At 37.1% G+C, this 14,825-nt stretch overlaps 2 protein-coding genes across 2 annotated transcripts; both read left to right on the forward strand.

Moving 5' to 3' along the window:
- The first annotated feature begins 1,768 nt into the window (after positions 1–1,768).
- Positions 1,769–10,325, forward strand: zgc:174164 (uncharacterized protein LOC570656 homolog). Its single transcript, XM_037754053.1, has 22 exons — positions 1,769–1,930; positions 2,228–2,307; positions 2,398–2,471; positions 2,571–2,649; positions 2,736–2,812; positions 3,703–3,895; positions 4,018–4,080; positions 4,264–4,335; positions 4,443–4,612; positions 4,722–4,812; positions 5,554–5,684; positions 6,219–6,390; positions 6,845–6,934; positions 7,073–7,274; positions 7,515–7,626; positions 7,910–8,090; positions 8,230–8,316; positions 8,411–8,516; positions 9,176–9,308; positions 9,413–9,527; positions 9,695–9,732; positions 9,861–10,325. The coding sequence occupies exons 1-22, from the start codon at positions 1,864–1,866 to the stop codon at positions 9,970–9,972; spliced, it is 2,445 nt and encodes an 814-aa protein (XP_037609981.1). The 5' UTR covers positions 1,769–1,863; the 3' UTR covers positions 9,973–10,325.
- A 1,056-nt stretch (positions 10,326–11,381) lies between these two features.
- Positions 11,382–14,778, forward strand: LOC119480009 (L-seryl-tRNA(Sec) kinase). The gene is made up of 6 exons (XM_037756070.1): positions 11,382–11,710; positions 13,056–13,311; positions 13,740–13,941; positions 14,032–14,107; positions 14,185–14,278; positions 14,355–14,778. Exons 1-6 carry the CDS (start codon positions 11,498–11,500, stop codon positions 14,570–14,572), a joined length of 1,059 nt encoding a protein of 352 aa, XP_037611998.1. The 5' UTR covers positions 11,382–11,497; the 3' UTR covers positions 14,573–14,778.
- Positions 14,779–14,825: the final 47 nt, after the last annotated feature.

Consider the following 14,825-nt stretch of genomic DNA (forward strand, 5'->3'; position numbering starts at 1 on the left):
AGACCAAAACACTCCAGTGACGTCGCAATGACTGAAATAACGCGAGATTCCAACGCAGTTCTCGTCAACGTACTCTCGTCAAATAACAGGGTACATGTTGGCTGTGGCAGGTGAAAATTTCAGGTCACCTGCACCATGGCAGTTTTCCTTATATTATCCCTCCTGTTACCTTCAAATTTACTAACATCTTTTATCCTTGGGGTCAATTTGACCCCAGCAATTTAAACCTCCAGAAAATGATAATAATTAAAATTGTTACCCAAGTTTATGTGTCAGGTACTTTATGTTTGTTTGTTGACTACCTAAATAGCCCTTTAAATAAAATCAATATCTTCACGAGAACCATATTTTGCCGCCCCCAAAGCGTGGAGAAATATCAAAGTTCTCGCGAGAATGATGTTTCCCCTCTCCCATGTCGTGTGAACTATCAGTGGTTCTCGCACTACTACAGTTATGGTTATGTTAGGTTAGGGCCCTAAAGCTTTTTGAAGATTATAAAGTTGCATGTTATAGTGACCTCAATATCATCCAAAACAAATGTGTGTAAAATGTTGATATTTCTTATATGTTTTATACAGCTAAAACAGCCTGGGGTCAAATTGACCCCAAAGAACACCGATGCGTACAGCATGTGTACAGGACATTGAAAACATATCATCATTTTAATTTTATGTTTACCCAGTTGTCCCCATTAAATTAGGAAAAGTCATTAAATATGAAGCAAAAAAAATTATGTCAATCATTTATTTAGAGACATTAAACATTGAATGGGGTCAAATTGACCCCAAAGATAATAGGAGGGTTAAGAAATATAATTTTTTTTAAATCAATTCTAAAGCCTAAATTAAATATATTCTGTATTCATTTTACAGGTCCACAAATTGCATGGCAATTAGGTGATAATTAGCAAGTATTTGAAATTTCTTTGGAATTACTGCCAAATTACCTCCAATATTTACCTATACATTTATTGAAAATTACTTTATTATAAACATTATTTAATATTCATATTCCGCTATTTCTCAATAGCTGATCATTTATTTAATACATTTCCAGGAAAAGAATACAAAGGGAATTGATATGCTTTATTTCCATGTCTGCTGGTAAATAGATCATAATTAGCAAATTTGAAATTTCTTTAAAAAAAACTCCCTGAATCATTACATCAGCTACCAGGTTACATCTGTGTTGACAATAAGTCACATAAATGGTGAGATTTGTGCCTGATCAGAAGAGTCTTCTATTAGTTTTCCACCTCTGATGAAGAGCAGCGCCTAAGGGCCCTATTTTAACGACTATATACTATTTTAGCATATAATTATTACATTTATAATAAAGTAATTTTTGATCAATTTTGAGGTAAATATTGGGGGTAATTTGGCAGTAATTCCAAAGAAATTTCAAATAGGTTACTTGCTAATTATCACCTAATTACCATGAAATCTGCAGACCTGTACAATGAAGTGTTACCAAATATAGTCATGCATTAAGGTTACATGATATATAGTCCATAATTCTACAGTCTGGTACCACTGACTCAGTGTTTCCACATATAGATTTCAGAAGTGCCAAAAAATGAGTGGCTGGTAGAAATGTTCAGTGACCTGCCACAGTGGCAGGTGAGGAAAAGGTTAATTTCAGACCCTGCTTACAGCATAGTTTAGTAACGTTAACTGTCTGGGGAAAAACCTCTCACGAACATTAGTAGTCTCGTCAAGATTCCACCTGTTTGTTTTGCAGCTCACCTGTCGTTATAGCCACGCCCACCATGACTCACCTGACCAGCAGCCAAGAAGCAAAGGCACAGAACAGTGTGCATTCATTAATAGTTGTCATACTGTAGGTGTCACTTTAACCAGGATCATGGTCAGAATATACATCTTTCTCGCTATTTTTTTGCTGTCTTTCGTTTCCCGGATTGACAACAAAGGTGAGGCACAGCTGATTTTGTGTATAACCTGTTGTTTAGGCTTTCGATGGAGCAGAAAAAAGCGTCCTTTGTGCACCCTGACAACGATGTTTTGGAGTCTTTTTTTTGCCATGTCTACAAAAGATTAATTTTGTATGCTCAATAGTTTCTATACAGTAACTAATAAGAAAGAGGTCCAAATATTTCACAATTAATATCCCTTTTTTTTTATATGTGGTTGAATTATGTGTCCTGATAACATCTGAATACCTTCTCAATATTTACAGTTCCTCTGTGTATTATTCACCTTTCTTCCAGACATTTTTGATGGGCTCTCCAAGTACTCCATTGTAAACCCTCAGCTGATTCACAGATGGACAAGGAGCATCAACATAGAGGTAAATAATAACAACCCTGATTAAATCTTTTTAACTGATATTTTAATGTGACAACATCAAGAATGCTTTTTTTCTTTTTACCTATTTCAGAAACATGGAGAGAAGATATCATATGCAGTCAACATAAACAACAGGAAGCACATCCTTCGTCTGAAAAAGAACAGGTATGCACAAATTTAATGATGCTGACTTTATTATAATTCCTTGTTAATGCTTCAGATGAAATATCCCATGTATTTTTTTTTTCTCTCTCTTCTTGTCAGAGACTTTTTACACCCAAACTTTGTTCAGTATTCACGTGACGCCGCCGGTAACTACGAGACATCATATCCAAAAGAGCATGTAAGTCGACACTTGATCATTCTTTTTTTATTAGGCTGGTTTGAACTTTGACCCTTGAGCCTGTTTTATTACTTTTCTTTTCCCAGGTGCACTGCTATTACCACGGAGAGGTGGAGGGATATGAGGATTCAGTGGTGGCGCTCAGCACCTGCTCTGGCCTCAGGTTTGAACATCTCTCTTGCTGTTTCTTGTTCCTCTTATTCAATATTGACATTTATTGACTTACAGTGGAACCATATCATGATTATATGATCGGATTGCGTTATCGTCACATAATATTTTGTTGTCCAAATGAAAGATCTAGAGCAGCAAAGGCACTTTTATTGAAGTTTTCTACTTCAATAAGTTGGAAAATGCTTCCTCACCTCAGATTTTCCCAGTATGAGGAAGTCTATTGTGTTTATTTGCTCAAGTTTCCTCAAAGTCTAGCTTTGCCAAAGAGATCTGTAGGGCTGCGCCTTCTCTGTTTGTTGTTTCGGTCTTAGTTGACTAAGATTTCTTTAGTCAACTAGTCGTTTTTTATGCTTTTTTTCATGCAGAATGACTAATTTTTAAGAAACTCATGAGCACATCTCTGGTAAACACAAGATTTAAAGTTGTTTGATTCTTTGTGGAGAAACGTAGTTTTACAAATCTGTAGATTAAATCAACCAATAAATTAGTCGACAAAATCGTATGAGGGTTAGTTGACTAAGAATTTCTTTGGTTGATTAGTTGTTTTTTTTTGCATTTTTCATGCTAAATGACTTATTTCCAAGAAACTGATGAGCACATCTCTGGTAAACACAAGATTTAAAGTGGTGCTTTTGTGTGATACTTTATCGAGACACAGTTTTACAGATCAGTCGATTAAATCAACTTATCGATTAGTTGTCAAAATCACATGAGTGTTAGTCGACGAAGAATTTCTTTGGTCGAGCACAGCCCTACTGATCTGTGTCCCTCTGTTCCTCAGTAAATAATTAATGCCAGGTAATGCTGCCACACCCAGTCTTTGGCACATACTGAAAGCTTAAACTAATGTTGTATCTGCTATGCCCTACTTCTCTTTAGGGGTGTAATCCTTCTCGGAAGTGAGACCTACGGACTTGAGCCTGTGCCACAGTCTGCCACCAACGAGCACCTTCTCTACCTACTGAAGGACTCTCAGTCCGGGCCTGTCACCTGTGGGGTCGTCAGCGAGGCCAAATCGACGGAAAGCCACGAACCCTTCGAGCCTGGCCAATCGCTAACTTCACTACTGCGGGTTAGGGATGCGCACCACATTCACCTGAAGTGTACTCATATTTATTGTGTGAACAGGTTTTGAAATGAATAAGTGGCAGAGGGTGACTGCTTTTCCTTCTTTACTGTTTGTTGTTCAAACAGAGGAAGCGCAATTTACCGCGAACCAGTTATGTGGAGTTGGTGCTGGTCGTCGATAATCTCAGGGTGAGTGTGCATAGTGAGAATTAACAGGCTGCAAAAGGTTTGCTTTGTTTAGACTAGATGCAAGTAAATGATCACTTTTAACATTGACTCATCTGCCTGTAACAGTTCGTTAGGAATGTCCTTTTTCCCCCTCAAATGTGCCGCAGTGCTTTTCCAATGCTGTGTCTATATTTGTATTTACAGTATAATTTTAAGAAACAAAATGAGACGGCAGTACGAGAGGAAATGGTGAACATGGCTAATCTACTGGATGGGGTGAGATTTCAAGTTGTTTTTTAAAAGAAAGTATGCTCAATTCTAATTAATCCTAATATTGTTGTTGTGCTTGGCTTTATAATCTTTTATTTTCTGTTTTATTCTAGTATTACAAGCAGCTGAATATCCGTGTGGTGCTGGTGGGCCTGCAGATTTTCAAGGATAGTAATCCCTTTAGTGTGGCAGGCTCTGCAGGAGAGGTGTTGTCGAAGTTTGTCAAGTGGAGGAAGAGTACTCTGATACCAAAGCTCAGGCATGACATGGGGCAACTCATTGTGTAAGTAACGTGTGTTTTTTAGTCACCGATGGCCACATCAAGTCTGAATCGTTCTGACATGTTGAGTTAAGTTTATGACTCATCTCTTGGTCCACTTGTTTCTTCTCAGCGGTAGGCCCAACTCATACGATGGTGGAATCTTGGGTATGGCCTTCGTGGGCACGGTCTGCTCTGTAGCGACCTCCGGAGGAATCAACGTGGTTAGTTCGAAACCCCTTTTTAACTTCTAACACCAGCTGTCACCTTGGCGCTTTGGCAGCTTGAGCTTTTGTGCAGAAACTGATACTGCCTGCATTATTCATGACAGGTTCTATATGTGCTGCTCATTCTCACATGCTCTGAATAACACAGGAGTCAAACAGGTTAGACTTGAACACAGTCTTACAAAAACACCATGACGAGACAACTTTGTTAGTGTTATTGAATTCCTTAGATTCTTTTGCATTGTGATGCCTGATGGTGTCCCTTTTTAAAGTCACACAGGAAGGGATGACAACTATGTTTTAGACAACTAAAATATACCATATGTTAGTTTGAGAATTTATGTAAAGAATGACATTTAGTTTCTGACATTTATAATGTTCACGAATGTTTCACTTCCTGATCAACTAAAAATATAGTACCTAACCTAATAATATAAATAAACATTTGCAGCCCTTCTTTTCCCCTCAAATAAAACTTTCTTTATGTAACCATCCAATTTACTGTATATCCAATTGGTTTACACTTTTCACAGATCATTTTATGCCTGCTCTCTTCTTCCTTTATGCCAGATCTTTTCTTCCAGTATCCTGTTTAAGGGAAGATTCATTTGTAGCTAAAGATTTTAGTTTTTTTTTAAATGTAATATCGATGCATAAATTGTCAATTGGGGATCACATGTTTCTGTATATTAACTATGGAGAATGTTAGCACTGAATGTACTGCGTGTGCTTCCACAGTTCAGCGGTGACAACCTGGCTTATGTCTCCACTGTGGTGGCCCATGAGATGGGCCACAACCTGGGCATGAATCACGATGACGCGGGCTGCAGCTGCAGTGGAGGCAGCTGCATCATGGCACCCTCTGCTAGGTAACACATCTTTCACAAAATATTCTTTAACCTATTGACATGAAATGTATAGCAGCAGTTTTGTTGTTTTTATTTTTTTAGTTAAGTTGAATGTCCATGATGGGTCATGTATTAATTGTACAGGATTTAAGGGCAATATGCTTTTATATAATGTAGCCTCTTTTGGAGGAAGTTCTTATTGTGCTAAAAACTACAGTTGCAGACACGCTCACTCCATTTATCTTGGGATTATAAGAAGCAAATGTATGATCTTTTAACTTTTCTCTATCTGGTAGGATAGGGACCATGTAGCCTAATGTAATTTAACAATATGGACACTTATACAACAAAAAAAAAAATATGCACACTTCGTTTTTAGTGGCTCCGCACTTAAGTAATACAATTCTGTGTGCTACATGCCATACAAAAAACTGTTACTTAATATTAATTTGACAACAATAAAATGTCTTCTGCTCAATGATGAGAGATTGTTTAGTAATGTGAGGCCTGTCCAATTGGATATTTGCATTACTGGTTTATCCTGCCGTCCTGTAGTGGTGCAACCAATTTCAGCAGCTGCAGCGGAAGAGCCTTTGAGACGTTGATTTTACGTGGAGGAGGCCAGTGTCTGAAAAACCAGCCCTCCTCGTCAGACGAGGTTGGTGTGGCTGAATGTGGCAATGGCCGCCTGGACAAAGGAGAGCAGTGTGACTGTGGCAAACCAGAGGTAGAGTACTGCCTGCCAGATAAACTCACATACAAGTATTTTTTTAATACGTCATTTTATGTGTTTGTATTGTTTATATATGTGTGTTTTTTGCTGGCATTTAGATCTGACAACTAATAAATACAAATGTAGACCAGATACAGAAACAATATAGGGGTGGAGTTGTGGAGAATATGTTTGCAATATACTTTCAATTTGGAAATGTGGTGTCCATGAAGCTGAGAAGTTTGTGATACGGTGCAAACCAGTACAAATGAAAACAAACATCAGCAAATGAATGATGAGTATTTCTTTGTAAATCAAGGATAACTAAATAAGAATTTTGTTTTCACCCTTTACAGGCTAGACACACACATCATGTCTTACAATACAAATATTCTGGCAGAGTTAAATTCTTGTATTTCAGTTTTATGTGGTGGTAAGCACAGTTTTTCTCTGTTTCCATTTCATACAGGAATGCAACAACAGATGCTGTGATGCTGCCACCTGCAAACTTACAAGCGGGTCCGCCTGTGCTCAGGGTGACTGCTGCGGCAACTGTCAGGTCAGCATTATGTTGGACTTTAGGATACGTAGCTTATGACAGCACTAAATAGACGTAGTAAATTGTACTTGGGAAAACAATCTATGCACATGCAAGAAAAGTGGGTTGTTTTCTGTATGTAATGTTTTTTTTATTTAGATCCTAGTTTCTGGAACACCATGCAGGGAGTCTGTCAACACCTGTGATCTTTCCGAATACTGCGATGGCAAGACCGAGTTCTGTCCCAATGACTACAATGTCATGGACGGCCTGCCCTGTCAAGACCGCCAAGCTGCCGCGTACTGCTATGAGGGCCGATGTCAGACGTATGATTTCCAGTGCAGACATATCTTTGCGCCAGGTACATTCAATAACGCGTGATACAAAGCCAATTAAACTCTATAAACTGTGATGGTTTGTGCACTTTTGGTCATAATGTGTGGCTGCGAGTTATACCCCGTGTGCCAGTCCAACACATGACTTTTGATTTCTGTCTGTTATTGTAAATGTGGAGAATCCAGTAGAGAATACATCAGTGGTCAACTTACACTTCTCTTGTCATTAATATTTTTATCTCGTATATTATGTCTCTTTTGGTCAGATCCAGCAACAAAGGCAGCAGATATTTGTTATCAGAATGCAAATACGCAAGGAGGCAAATTTGGAAACTGTGGAGTGAACAGCCAAGGAGTTTTTATGAAATGTACTGTAGCGTAAGTACTCTGGTTTTTAATAATTGAATGATATGAACTTAAATATGGATATATACATACTGTGTATATATATATATATATATATATACTGTATATAAATCCTCTGATTAAGTGAGGAGGTTTGTTTTATCATAGTTTGCAGAAAGCCTTCCAATTTAATCGACTTAGGATGGTCATTTTAAACATAATGATGTGATGCAACTTTATTTTGTCAGTTAAAGGATCCAACATTTAACTCATAACCGTGGGATCTGACTTGTGTTCTCTTGAACCTGCACTGCAGGAATTCCATGTGTGGGAAGTTGCAGTGTGTTAACGTGAACCTCAACTCCCCCCCTACTGGTGCCCAAGTCAGCGTTGAAGTAGTCCAAGGGGAAACGTGTATTAATGCACACTTCAACCTCGGCACAGATGTGCTAGATCCTGCCTACGTCAACACTGGCAGCCCTTGTGAGAAAGGAAAGGTGACTATTTTAAGAAGCGTACATGCCAAAGAGAAGGAATGTAACCTGGAACTAATGTGCTTTTATAGGTGTGCCAGGACAGCGCTGTCATTTTGACAGTGGAAATAATGACTCATTTTGATTGTCTTCTCTCTCTAAGACCTGCATGGACTTTAAGTGTGTGAACGCCTCCGATCTGCTGCCCAAGTTGAACTGTGATGCCGAGACGACCTGCAGTGGCCGAGGGGTGAGTCTGCATTTATTTGACTTTTTTTTTTTTTTTTTACTCTGTTACCAGCCAATAATGACACGTCTGACTTTGCTGTTAATGTTTCCTTCAGGTATGTAATGACCAAGGGAACTGCCATTGTGGAAACGGATGGGCCCCGCCAAACTGTGATAAGTCAGGGCGTGGTGGCAGCATAAACAGTGGTCCTGCTCAGATAGGTGGGTTCAAATGGATGTTATGAGACCTACTTTTCAAGATAAAGAACCCGGAAAGTCAAAGGCACTCTATACAGTTCACCTAATGCCACACTCATAAGCTCTAATTGTAGCAACATATGGAAAACAGCATTCAAGTTCTCAAAATGTATCACTAGATGCACAGTAATCTAATGCAGCAGTCCTTTTATTAGACTTCATATTACTTCTATAGTAATCATTCTGTCTTCTGACTGTGGAAGCAGTGGTTCCTCATAACATCTGTTGTTGTAGCGCCCAAATGTGAATGTGTTTTGGTCTTGGATCTTTTTTTTTTTTATGTTGACAAGAACAAGATATAGAAAACATGTTCTTAAAATATTTGTTTAAATATTCATATACAACAAACATGTTGAACTTGTTGTGGAAACCCAGCTTTAGTTGTCTTTTCTGCACCGTGTCTCCACTCCTGATGTATTCATGTATGTTATGTTTGTCGTGATGTCTTGTATTGTCATGTTTGGGGGGGACTTCGTAGCAAAAGTTGCTGCAAAAACAGCAAACCACTGATTTAATTGTAGGGTATCTGCGAGGAGTAGAGAGTTGACGGTTTGGGTGTAACTACTAATACAGTTAAATATACTGTATTGTTTCTTATACACACATAACCTTTTCTACCACAGACTACTCCCTCAGGAACGGCCTGTTGATCTTCTTCCTCTTGGTGGTTCCTGTTCTGGTCGTTGTCATTCTGGGATTGCTCTACTTCTTCAGGAGAGACTCCCTGGACCTGTGCCTGAAAGGAGGCCGCCTCAAGTAAACCATCACCTCACATTTTAGAAATATACTGGTAGATATTTTAAAAGGCTGCACTTGCAATGTTTTATATTTCGATGATTAGAAGTTTTCTGCTCTCACAGGTCACGTAATGCTGGAAATGGAAACGTGAACGTGCAGTCAAACGTGAACGGGCAGTCAAACCGCAACGTTCAAAGTGCCGCAACCCAGCCTCCAGCACAGACTCCTTCTGTCGGGGTAAATATGTTTTTCTTAATAATAATCAGCACTGCAGGGAAGGTAGTGTAATGTTGATTTTGCAGTAGGATAATCAGTTTTTCATTACCTGAAAAAAGGAAAGAGGTAATGTACATGTTTTGTTTTCAGCAGCACACATTTTAAGTTGTTTTTCCTTCTAATTCCAGCCTGGATATCCACCAGCTACCGCCGTTCCAATTTCTAAGTATGAATTTTTATTTTTTTATTTCACTCAATCCATGTTACTCTTACACACACATGGAAATTTAAGCTTTCAATGCACAAGCGAACCTGTAGTATAACCGGTTTAACCTAATTTGCACACGACCTCAGTTTCAGGTATGGAGAATTGGATTATTGGAATGCAGAGGTAAGCACTGACTCTCCACAATCATCAGCTCCCAGGCAGGGCCCCGGAGTACCCAGACCAATCCCATCCAGATAGTCACCGTGTTGATTCTCTTTTTATACTGTAATGTATTGTGAATGTATGGAGTTAATTACAGATCAACAGTGTATGAAGTTTAAAAAACTGTGATAACCCTTTTAACTTGTTGCCAGCACCTTTTTATTTTATGGTTGACTGTAGTTATGTGGTGGTGGTGGTGGATGAGGCTGGTACACGTGTAAATATTTATTGGAATATGTGTGTTTTGTTATATTATCAGTCATTGGAAATACATGCACATAAAATATTTTTTAAAATATCCCCAAACTTTTTGTATATTATGTTACTATGTATCAAAATATTTTAAAGATTTCATGAATGTAATCTGAATAAAGAAATGTATCAGTCAATGAGGTTCAAGCTTTTTTACTGTAAGAGTGTGTGTTTCTTGGAGCTACAGTCATGCTTCTTTGCTACCAGTGTAGCCCTAGTTTGTTTCACTCTTGTAATGTAATAATATAATAACTGGGTCTATTTAGGTGTCAGAAATATGCATGGAGCAAGAAAATGTTTCTGGCAGTGGCTTTGCTTTTTGTTTGACATTGGGTTGTTCAAAGAATTATGGAAATAGCCTGTGAAGCCCTGAAGTGAACTTCTCCTTCATCAATATGTTTTGACAGTTCAGACACTTCTAGGAGTGTCACAGCTTTCCCAGAGTGAAGAATGAATGACTTAAACCACCATGCATGCTCTTTTTGTGTAAAAGAAGTATCTAGTGACCTTTCATTAGACCCCTAGGTTGGAAACAGCAGTCTTAAACAAAGCACCCTTTGTCCAACAATTTAGAAAAAAAAATATGTTGACTGTCTTCCCCCAAAAAGAAGTTTATTCAAGTGCGCTATTAGTATACTTCTTTTAAACTTAAAATAAGCGAGTATACTTTCAGTTTACTATGTAGGCTACTTATCAGAGATATACTTAACAAACATATACTTAAGTATACTTGGCTTATACTGACAAGTATACAGAAAAGTCTAAGTATACTTGGCTCATACTGACAAGTATGCAGAAAAGTCTAAGTATACTTGACTTGTATGCCTACTTGTATTTTATCTTTTGATCGAGATATAATAATAATATAAGTAATATAATATATCTATATATTATATATAATATATATATATATAATTATATATAATAATATAACTTTAAGTATTCTTGCCTTATAGGCCTACAGAAAGGTATACTTGGCTTGTAGTTGTGCTGACTTTTTCATAGAGTATCCTATTAAAACGTGTGAGATCAGGACTACCACATTTGCATAATATGGAAATGTTTATTGAGCTCACAGGTTCCCGAGCCTCTGTCTAGTATATCACTATCATTGCCTATTTGACCATTCTTCAATCAATAATGAAGAAATGTCGCCCTTTTTATTTTGAAAGGATTGGGGCGGGAAGTCACGTGTTTCCGTTATGGTTTTGAAGCAGCGTGATGCGGAAGTGAGCAAACTACAACTGCTACAACAGCAAAAGCATGTAAACAGCAGAGTTTTAAAGAAGCGGCTCTCTGGTAGCAGCTCATGGCAGCAGAGGAAGCCGGAGGTGTCTGCCGGGCTCCGGTGTGTCTGTGTGTCCTCTGCGGGCTTCCTGCCGCAGGGAAGTCCTCGCTGGCCCGTCAGGTCCTCAGCACCGCTGCACGGAGCGGATGGAGAGCCAGTGTTGTCCAGTATGATGACCTGATACCCGGGCAGGCTTTCCAGACCAGAGGGCTGGAGGACGGCGGCAAAGAGACAGTAAAGACAGATGATGACACCATATCCAAAACTACAGTAGTAGAATAGCACAATATAAATAGTATTATATATTTGAAATATTATATATTATTATAATTATAATAATATTATATATTTTAAATATTATATATTATTATAATTATAATAATATATAATATTATATATTTGAAATATTATATATTATTATAATTATAATAATATTATATATTTGAAATATTATATATTATTATAATTATAATAATATTATAATATTATATATTTTAAATATTATATATTATAATTATAATAATATTATATATTTTAAATATTATATATTATTATAATTATAATAATATTATAATATTATATATTTTAAATATTATATATTATTATAATTATAATAATATTATATATTTTAAATATTATATATTATTATAATTATAATAATATTATAATATTATATATTTTAAATATTATATATTATTATAATTATAATAATATTATATATTTTAAATATTATATATTATTATAATTATAATAATATCATAATATATATTTGAAATATTATATATTATTATAATTATAATAATATTATAATATTATATATTTTAAATGGACTTTCGCTGTAACAGTAATTTTAAGTTGTAAACTAAAAATAAAATGTTAATAACATTGGGAGGTGTACTATGGAGAGTAACAATAATTGTATTGTGAGGATAATATATAGACAATGCAGCTAAGTTTTGCATCAATATCATAAGAGATGATAGATAGATAGATAGATAGATAGATAGATAATCATTTATAGATACATTATAGTAATTTTAAGTTGTAAACTAAAAATAAAATGTTGTTGAGTAACAATAATTGTATTGTGAGAATAATATATACACAGACAATGCAGCAAAGTTGTGCATCAATATAAGAGATGATAGATAGATAGATGTACTTTAATGATCCCAGATTGGGAAATTATTGTGTTATGATGACACAGGAGAGGAAGAAGAAAAAGTTCAAAATGTTATTAAGTTGTTATTATTTAGGGAAAAGTGCCAAATATCACTGGTTGCAGCTTCTCACATGGTTTTTTTTTCTTTTTTTAGTCATGATATTTAACAGAATATCTTTGGGTTTTGGACTGTTGGTCAGACAAATTAAGTAATTTAAATGTGACAACTCAGGCTCTGAGAACTTGTGAACTTTCTTTTTACTATTTTCTAGACCAAATGATGAATAAGTACACATGTATTCATTATAAGGTACCAGAGTCATTTTCCACAATAGTTTTGTGTCCTAACAATGTAAATTTCATATTCCCAGCATGCATTAAAATGTTTTATTGATTGGTTATTTTCTCTCTTTCTAGCACACTGAGTGGAAGTTACACCGACAAGCAGTTTTGCAGTGCATTGAGCGGTTCCTGGAGAAATCTTGTGTTTTGGCAGAGCTGCCGGACAGCTGTCAGATCAACATGGCTGCATGGGAGCGATGCATTCAAGCTCTACCGCAGCCTGAAGCTTCGGACCGCTCACAGGCTGACCGGGCTCCACTTCTCTTTCTACTGGACGACAACTTCTACTATCCAAGCATGAGATACGAAGTGTACCAACTGGCAAGAAAGTGTAAGCACACACAGACCACTAACTTGAATGTTCATAAAGGACCATAATGGTAGTGTGGAATGCACCACTGAATACTTCAACACCATTGTCAAGAACATAACTGAGCAATTTAAAGGCAACTAAATGTTTACTATGATGAATTACTGATCTCAAGCAAGTTTCAAGACTTTGTGTAGTAGCTATTTATTTGTTGTTAGTATTAAGTTGTTTTTCTAATAATAAGTATTTTTTGATTTATTATTCTAGATGTTTACTTTATTTAGACTTGATTTTTGATTGTTTTCTTTTGCTAGTTATTTGTTTAGTTTAACTATTTATCACGATAAGTAATCAATGTAAAAACTATGGGACAAAACACACAAAAAACACTTGTATGCTTCCTTTTAAATTTCTCTTTGTTTGAACTAATTTGTCTGTTGTCTGTTTAGATTCACTGGGTTTCTGCCAGGTGTATCTGCAGTGTGATTTGGAGTCCTGCATCAGCAGAAACCAGAGCCGGTCTGAACCCGTTCCCACTGAGGTGATACTGGAGATGGTGAAGCGTTTGGAGTCTCCGAATCCACAGAAGAACTCATGGGAGACGAACAGCATTTCACTCAACACCACAGACGATTTGTCCAAATGTGACATGTAAGACAGCAGCATAAGCAGCATGAAGTTGAAGTTCACACGTATAGATCAGGTATTCATGTTCGCCTCTGTATTTTTTCTCGTCCTCAGCCAAAGGGTGATGGAGTTTATCTACTCTGCACTGAGCAACCCGCTGAGCCCGGCTGAAGACAACACTGAACAAAAGGTGGGTCAGCGTAGCTCCCATCATATCTGTTAATAGTGGACTTTTGAATTTATGTGTTGTGGTCTCCCGCTGTGCAGGAGGCGGACCGGCTGAAATGTGCCACTAGTGTGGTTCACCAGACTGACCAGGCCTGTCGACGCCACATATCTGAAGCCATGAAGACCGCCAGAGGTCAGTTGTGATACAAATTTACTCAGTTTGTCATTTGCAGCCCGACGTTCTGATCATTTTGTCACCTTAACTTCAGAGAATCGAGTCCCCCCCGAGCACATGAGGTCTTTGGCCGCTCAGCTGAATGAATCCAAAGCAGCATTTCTTCACAACTTGCGGAGGGAGCTGCTCCAGGAAGTGCCTTTCGCTCAGGAGGAGGACATCGACGTGGAACGCGTGGTGAAAAGAGCAGTAGACGTTTTTGATCACGAGACAATGGAAATCCTGTTTAGAATCATGAATGAAAATAAATGACCTGAATCTTTTTCTTGACTTTTCACAAAGGCAGATTTTAATTGCATCACAAGAGAATGCGTGACACTCTGTACATAATTAAATGTACTTTTGCTGGTCATTGTGGCATTAAGTGAAACAAAGAAAATGTAAGTATCCTATTATTTTATCTTTAATAAAAAAGCTTTTTTTTTTAAAAGCCAAACTTTCATCAAAAGTTATTTTAACCTCAAGATACAGTAATACACTCATGGACATCTACACGGTCTCTGCA

The sequence above is a fragment of the Sebastes umbrosus genome, chromosome 20 (genome assembly GCF_015220745.1).
Source record: "Sebastes umbrosus isolate fSebUmb1 chromosome 20, fSebUmb1.pri, whole genome shotgun sequence".
In the NCBI taxonomy this organism is placed as follows: domain Eukaryota; kingdom Metazoa; phylum Chordata; class Actinopteri; order Perciformes; family Sebastidae; genus Sebastes; species Sebastes umbrosus.